This window comes from Diabrotica undecimpunctata, chromosome 4, assembly GCF_040954645.1.
Source record: "Diabrotica undecimpunctata isolate CICGRU chromosome 4, icDiaUnde3, whole genome shotgun sequence".
NCBI classification, from domain to species: Eukaryota; Metazoa; Arthropoda; class Insecta; order Coleoptera; family Chrysomelidae; genus Diabrotica; species Diabrotica undecimpunctata.
In genome coordinates, this window is record NC_092806.1 from 19,294,866 (window position 1) to 19,303,930 (window position 9,065).

The 9,065-nt window shown below is 33.6% G+C and overlaps 1 protein-coding gene across 1 annotated transcript in view; it reads left to right on the plus strand.

Moving 5' to 3' along the window:
* The window catches only part of LOC140439268 (uncharacterized), a 74,374-nt gene extending 72,745 nt beyond the window's left edge, over positions 1 to 1,629 (plus strand). Inside the window, exon 4 of the mRNA XM_072529081.1 lies at positions 902 to 1,629. Coding sequence (XP_072385182.1) covers positions 902 to 1,113 — 212 coding nt within the window. The 3' untranslated portion in view covers positions 1,114 to 1,629. The remainder of the gene's footprint in view (positions 1 to 901) is intronic.
* Positions 1,630 to 9,065: the final 7,436 nt, after the last annotated feature.

Below are 9,065 nucleotides of genomic sequence, written 5' to 3' on the forward strand. Positions count from 1 at the left end.
AGCTCATGTTAAACGGTGTTCCATAATCGGTAAAAGAGATTATTTTAAAATATTCAAATATTTATCCGTGTTTACAATCCAATCGATAAAATATAACTTTCTCACAGCTTTAGACGACATGTTGCCCCAGATCATGACAGATGGAGGAAATTTGACTTTTCTCTTCAGACAACCGGGATGGAAAGCTTCATTTTTCCTGCGAATGACCTGACTCCTACTATCTGCAACACACACTTCAAATTTGGACTAATCACTCCATTGTATTGAATCCCATTGCGACTGAGTCCAATCGTTATAGTCATTTGACCATCTTAGTCTATTTTTATTTTGTTGTACCTAATGCACATATTCGCGATTTCCAAATTGGATTTTCCAGAATTAAAAAATCTACTAATGATTAAACAAATTTTCTCATTGATAACATTACCTCGTCCCATTGTACAATCTACAAACGGCAAAAAGCTTTATAATACTAAAAAATACATTTGATATTAACTGATAATATTATTGTTTTGATGTCATTTTTCCGATTTAACATAATTATGAAATAATCAACATATGTTGACATAAGTGAATGCGTAGCCAGGGTTTAGTGAACTTTTTTTTATTGTTTAAAATAAATAAAAAACCATAAGGGTAATGTTTTTATTAAATATTAATAAAAATGCCATATTAATTAATATAGAAACTTATAAAAACACAGATTATAATTTGTTTATGGTAATCGACTTAAACTGCAAATTCCATAGGTGGGCCAACTGATGGGAAGGGGCTAGTATCTCTATATTAAAAAAATGCAGCTATAAAGTATAGCTACATTTTTTTGCCTTTGTTAACTTTATAATATTCTATTATGATTTTTATTAAATGTCAATAAGCCAAAAATATTTTTAACTTTTAGATAAGATCGCAAAACCAGTGCAATCCAACTCAGAAGAACAGAGTGCTCCACCAGCAGCCGCCTCTGAAAAAGAATCATCCAAGAAGAGCGCATCATCCGGTAGGAGGAATAGATTCAATGCTAAAGAAAAGAGCCCGGAACCAGCAGCAGAGGAATCTCCAGCACCAGCTACCCCTTCTAGAACGGGAAGAAGATTTGGTGGTAGAAGTTAATTAATTTCTCTTTCATAGTCTTAGATCCAGCCAGTTGCTGAAAGAAAAAGGCAAACATTAGTTCTAGAATGATTAATATGGAATACACTATTAAATTGCTTGTTATATTCATTAAAATATGAACATGAAAGTGTAAAAAAGCATCTGATTGGTTCTGAGTCTATTAGTGTAGAAATAAAATAAAAAATTGTTAAAGTGGGTGAGTTTAGGACTTGTGGATCTGTGAAAAATTGGAAAATGTACTGTATAAAATGTATTTTTGACGGAGACTTTCCTTAATAATAGCTTAGCAATAGTTACTTAAAAACCTATTTTCTTAATTATTGAGCTTATATTAATATGCACATCTTCTATTGTTCAAGGAATCATATATCACTGTTAATATTGTAAAATTTGTAAATATTTCTATTTGCATCAAAATTTTACCTAAACTCCCGCTCGTTTGTCGTTTATCTATATTTTGTTATAAAAAATATTTAAATCTTGAATAAAAACTTTTTAAATTGTAAGAAAAAATATACGTTTTTTATTCTTTGGTATATACAGAAGCATTTTTGTAACAAAACTCTTCATACATGGTGTGCCATGTAACAGTGGCCAATATAAACTTTTATATTTCAAATACACCCTGTATATTGTTTAGTTTTTGAATTTCTCGAAATATTCTAGACATATCTCGTCTTATCTTTTAATTATTTCTGAGATATTAATGGTTTCAGATTTATTTTAAAATTTACTACAGCATACTATTTTTTTTACATCTTTCTGTCTGTCACTCCAGACATCAGAAAGGCAAAACATCTCTCCTGATGCCCAGCTATCACCCGATTCCCATTTTTTCTCTCACAAATTCATCGGTGAAATGACACCCACACTAACCACCAAAGCCTTTCAACCTCCTGCCTTAGCGAGGCTGCCATTCACTCCTATTTCGGCTTGCGACAGTTCAAACCTCACCGAGGTGCTACTTGCTCGTTTTAAAAATCTGTTGAAAGTTCCCTTTCCTCTCGTTCTTTTGAAGAGAGCAGCTCCCGGATAAATTTGTGGATCCGTGTCCACCACCACTCATCCCTTATCATTTTCTCCACCATTTCTCTCACGGAATCAAACATTCTGCAGTTACACTCTCTTTCAAACTTCTCTCTTTCATTCCCCCAACGCTCACACTCCAACATCGTGTGTGTCACAGTATTCGAGAGAACACAGTAAAGGCATTGATCGGACTGAGCCCTCCTAAACCTGAAAAGGTAGCTGCGGAAACAGCCATGACCTGTGAGCATTTGCGTCAGATAATAATGTGACTTCGTCCACTCCGCCACATCACGTGTTGCCTCCCACTCTTCCTGCCACTGACCGATTAAAACTAATCTCTCGGTAAGTCTTACCTTAGTCGTCTCTCATTCTCCAATGTTCCGCCAGCACATGTAAATTAACACAGCCAGTGATAACCCACAGATCGGCAGCTAACACAGTCCTGTAGGCACATGCTACCCGCTGCAGACTAGTTTTGTCCACGCGTACTATGAAACGAAAAAGAGTTTCGCAAGTTGGTATACATGAGAGGCAGATGGCAGACAAAAATAAAGCTACCAATGTAATAAGTGATCATGCCAAATTGAATATTATGCTTGAGATTCAGGAAAACCCACACAGTTCTATTCAAAAAACAGCCCAAGTGTTTGATGTTAGCTATTCATAGATTATTCAAACATTAAAACAAAATAAAATGCATCCCTATTAAATGATACCAACCAAGGAAATGGTCAGAATTGCCGCTAGTGGTAAATTGAAAATCCATACTGGATGACAGAAGAACATTCACAACTTCCTGAAAAGGTTAATATATGGCAGGAATTGTTAGAGATCATATCACAGGTTCCTTTTCATTTATGGCAATTTAAATGGCGATAATTATTTAGCAATTTTCCATAATAATGTCATACCAACTTTGACCACCTTATATCCTGATTCACCAAACCTACAATATTCAGCAAATATGATATACAACAAGATGGAGTACTACAGCATTACTAAATCAATGTTCAGCAGTGCCTCAATCAAATATTTCGAAATCGGTGAATAGGTAGGCGAAGATCTATGGAATTGTCCAGCACAATCTTCCTGATCTGACGCCATAAGACTTTTTTTTTTGGTGATGTGTCAAAATATTGTATACAAAAAAAAATAAAAAAACTCCTTGGCTTAGCTGATTTAAAACGACTAATAACGCTTTAGATTAGATCGGTCACACTTAAGATGTTGAGTAGCATTAGAAGAAATTTCTATTTAAGATAAGTATGTTGCCAAGACATTCGCGGCGAAAATTTTGAACATCTTTCACTATGCAGTGACTATATAACTATACCAATGCATACAGATTTTTGGTACACTGCAGAATGACTTTGGTTCGGTAAGAGGAGTATTGCTCCTTCTTTGGTAAGACCATCTGCAATTTAATTACCAAAATTTTCAATATGCCCTGGCAAATAAAGAAAATCAACAAAGTTACTTTGTTGTGCCTTCCAGTTGAAAGAACTGCTTGTAGTTTCGATCTGTTTCCAACTCATAAGTTATAGATTTCAGAAACCTAGTTGTCTGAGGAAATAAATATGTTGGAATGAATTAATCGTTTTTGCAGGGACACGAGCACAAAAATCGACTGCTAGAAGTTCTGTTTAAAGTATTCTAGAACTATTTTCGAGGACTATTGACAGTCTAGTTTTAGGATCAGTAACCCCTAGAGGGGATAAGATCTGTGGCTAATTAACATAGTTCGAAGGCAAACCTCTCCACACATACATAACCCATAGAGGGCACCTCTATGGGTTAATTGTGAGATTTCATTTTCTATCAATTTACATTTAATTACAGATTGGATATAAGGATTTTCCATTTTTTTTTGCGCTTAGTATGGATCGTCTTCCATGTCTTTGGTGAATCAAATCCAATAGTTTCTTTTTATGTTTCTTATCTTAGAATTGATATTGGTTCTTGTATATTTATATTGTTGTTTGTTTTGTTTTAGTTGTTTTATTTCTACAGTACTTTTGTAGTTATGATTTCTCTTCCGTGGGGCAAATCTATGATTTCGGTGTTGTACCATGGTTTTGATATTTTTGTTATATTAAAGTTAATTTACTTCACTCCTCTTACATTCTTCTGCAACTTGGATTATACAGCAATGTATTTTTTGCTATTTTCTTCTAAGCATTTTTTGTACAACCATTTTATAGTTTTTCATATTGATTTGGGTGATTTTTTCACACTTAAATGCAGGCAATTAAAGAGCGCTTGTTTAATTGGCTATTAAACAAGTAACGTTTACAATTAAATAAATTATCAACACTATGAAAGTTTTTCAGTTTGGCTTAATAACTGAAGAAGTTCTCATATAGCTACCTAAAAAGACTATAAACAATTGACCAACGAAATAATGCTGCTTTTATTGTGCATGCATGGGCTAAGAAAAGTTGCAGAAATAGTAATAAGACACCGGTAAAGAAAATAAACCACATAGGAATCACGTTTCTGAATGCAGCGTATAAAATATTTTTCACAGTACCATGTCACCATATGGCACCATATGCAGAACGGATAGTAGGAAAACACCAGGCTAGTTTCAGAGGTGGTAAATCGACAATTCATCAGATTGCAACCCTGAGACAAATTTTAGAAAAATTTTGGAATATGGCATAGATACTCATCACATGTTTCGTGTTCTCCGTATTATTTTATGGGTTGGAGGCTTGTTGGACATTAAAGAAAGATGTTTGGACATATTAGAAGCCTTCGAGTTATGGGCCTAGAGAAGGATATTAAGAATAAGTTGGGTGGATAGAGTCACAAATGTCGAGGTGTTGAGAACAGTGGGAAAAAATAAAGAGGTTTTAAATACAATTAAAGTCAGAAAACTGCAATATCTGGGACATGTCATTAGGGCGAGCGTTATAACTTGCTGCAATTAATAATACAAGGAAGAATACAGGGTATAAGGAGTCGCGGAAGAAGGCGCATCTCCTGGTTAAACAATTTGAGAGCTTGGTTTAACTGCACTTCTGCTGACCTCTTTAGAGCAGCGGTATCGAAAGTGCGAATTGCCATGATGGTTGCCAACTTTCTTAAAGGAGATAGCACATGAAGAAGACGACTCATCACATATTTATAGACCACAAAGCAGTCTACGACTCTGTGGGTAGAAGAGAAACATTCAAAGCAATGAAAGAGCTAGGAATACCAAATCAGTTGGTAAATTTAACCAAACTAACTCTTAAAAAAGTTAAATATAGAGTACGAATTTAGGGGGAACTGTCTGAACCTTTTAAAACAAATAACGGGCTGCGCCAGGAAGACCATCTCTCCTTAGACTCCTAGGAAGACCTCAGGTATACTGTTTAATCTGTCTCTTGAAAAAGTAAAACATATGTCACAAATCACAATCATTGGTTTAATATATGATAAATCAGTGCACTTGCCTATGCTGATGATATCAATATTGTTGGGAGAATGGAAAACGCTGTACGAGAGGCATATGTAGCACTAAAATACGACTTTTATGTTACGACTTAATTAGCTTTGAATGTCAATTAATTTCAAAATATTTACATAATTAGTTATAACTGCCATCTAAGATTTTATAACGAAACTATAATGGAGGTAGAGTAGTCATCTCCAACAGAAGAATTCAAAAGCGCCATCTCTGTTTAGATAAAATAACTTGACTATTACAGAATCCTTGCGACTAAAAACATTATAGTAGGGGAAAGACGGGCATTATTGCCAATGCGGATCTAATGACCAAAGGGGTTTCTAATGTTGTACAGAGCTGCTATCTTATGACCAGTGCCAAAAAGTGCCTTTTTATTCTCATTAGTCGTTTTGAGTCAATATATTCACAGACAACTGCGCGATAACGAATTATTGCGAAAATAATAACTTGACTACAAAGTAACATTAGGAATAAAATTGGTGTAATTGCTTATAGAGAAATGAAGGATATCGTAGTAGCATTTAGAAAGATAGAAAATAACGTAGTTTTATTTTTAATGTGCTGTCAAAACGACAGTTTTCCTACTAATCATAAACTACTCGTAAATAGGTATTGTCGATTGAGCTTCTACTGAAACATCAATTTTAACTCCTGCAGATCGAAGTTGAATTCAGGAATATATATATATATATATATATATATATATATATATATATATATATATATATATATATATATATATATATATATATATATATATATATATATATATATATATATATATATATATATATATATATATATATATATATATATATATATATATATATATATAGTGTCAGTTTTTAAGGTAACCCATTTAATATAACTTTTCCATGGATGTTTGGTTATTCATATTATTCTTTTTAGATGAACTGATGATGCTTCTTGATTAAAAAGCGAAACGTCTTCAATAAATAGATGAAGTAGCCACCTTCTTTGTCTTTTATTTCTCCACTTTGATCGAAAAAACCCACCACTCTTCGAGTGTTCCTTAGTTTATATTGGATTGACGGTCGTACTCCTTTTCTCGATATATATATATATATATATATATATATATATATATATATATATATATATATATATATATATATATATATATATATATATATATATATATATATATATATATATATATATATATATATATATATATATATATATATATATATCTACGCTCTATGTCAGCGTTTCTATAACTTGATCTTCCGGGAGTATTCTTTACCAGTTTCAACCGATACAACCGTTTCAACCGACATAAAAAAGGATACGTGGATTGACTACCTGAAAAAGCTCTATGCAGAGGAAGAACAAACGACGCTAGAATCGGAAACACCAGAAATTACCACAAATGAAGAACTTAATATAAATGTACAGGAAGTTCGAAAAATACTTGAAAACCTAAAGAACAGAAAAGCAGCAAGTAAAGACGGGATACCAAACGAATTACTGAAACATTGTGGAGCAGCAATGACAGAACAATTAACAACAGTAATTAATAAAATTATAGAACACAATAAAATACCGGAAGAATGGAGAACGAGCGAACTAATTCTACTATTCAACAAAGGAGATAAGAAATAACCAGAAAACTACAGAGGTATAAACTTGTTGAACACTACGCTAAAACTTACAACTAAAATTTTACAAGTGCTAGTAAATAAGAGGATAAGTTTACAGATAATAGAGATAATAACATCTACCAAAACAACAAAACGGAAGTCAGAATAGATGGATAACTTACAGAACCTATAGAAATGGGCAGTGGAATAAGACAAGGGGATTCATTGAGCTCCATGCTCTTCAATTTGATCATGGATGAAATCATCAAAAGCGTTGACAAAGGAAGAGGATACAGAATGGGAAACTCTGTTACGCAGACGACGCAATATTGATAGACCAGGATGAAAATAGTCTGCAAAGACTGGTCCACAAATTTAACATAAGAACAAAAGAATTTAATATGAAAATCTCATCTCAGAAAACTAAAACAATAGAAGTCAGCAAAGAACCAACCAGATGTAAAATATAAATTTATGGCATTAGTAATGAACAAGTAATGGAAATAAAATACCTGGGAATTACGCTGTCTAGATATGGAGAAGATATGGAGACCTGGACAAAGAAGTGAGAGATCAAGTACAAAAAGACTGGCAGGATGCCTTAATAACTATATGGCGAAATAGACACATTAACACTGAGATGAAGTCAAGAATTTATATAGCCAGTGTAAGATTAATAATGGCATATGCCTCAGAAACTATACCCGACACAGCCACACCGCAAAGGCTATTGGAAACTACATAGATGAGAGTACTGATAAGAATTATAGGAAATACGCTGAGAGGTCGAAAGAAAAGTGAAGACATTAGAACAAAATGTAAGGTACATTGTATAAATGAATAGACACAAAATATAATGAAATAACCACATAAGCAGAATGGAGGAGACCCGCGTCGTGAAAATAGCAAGAGGTAAGTCACCAATCCGCAGAAGAAGTATCGGCGCAAAAGATGGAGTGGCAACCTTTCATAGAGGTATTAATCCGCCAATGAACAAGCAGGATTGCTTATAAAAAGGAAGAAGAAGTTTCAACAGATGAAGTTGATCCAGAAGATAGGTTTCTTTCTTTCTTTCTTTCTTTCTTTCTCTTCTGAAATTTTCTTGAGCTTTCATTAATTCGGCCCTGATAATTTTCTCAATGGGGTGTTTAGGGTATACATTTTGCATAGCTTTGATTGCGCTGAGAGTGTCAGAAAGGACTAGACAACAAGGGATGTTTTTAATATTTACTTTCTTGGTGGCTTTGAGCAAACCAAATAGTTCTGCAGTATAGATGCTGGAATTTAGAGGAAGTTCAAATTGAAAAGTGTCATTTAAGGTTACCACTGCTACTCAAACGCCAAGTTCACCTTTGGATGCATCTGTATAAATTTTAATCCACTCATTGTATTGTTGATCTAGGATTGAATTTAGTTTAACTTTAAAAATAATAAGACTAGTTTCATGTTTATTATATATACTTAACGCTGTAATGACTTTGGGCTGTTAGATAGTTCAAGGTAGATAGTTATTGGTATTCGTTTGAAATACTGTTGGGAATTGAATGTTCAGTTTGGAGCTATATAATCGGATTCTCTCGTAATAAGGTTTGGGGGCACGGGGCTTGTTATTGTAATAATTAATATATTTGTTATTAAAAGTATTACAGTAGAGGGGTTTTTTTATATTTGAGGCTATAGATGTAGCATGCGCTAGAGCTAAGTATATTCTTCGGTAATTTAGAGGTGGTTCGTCGGCTTCACTCAGTATGCTTTCGGAGGGAGTTGTCCGGAAGGCTCCGAGTGCAATTCTAATACCAGCGTTGTGTATGCTGTCAAGTTTTTTAAGTAGTGTTTTTGAAGCAGATGCATATGCAATTGAT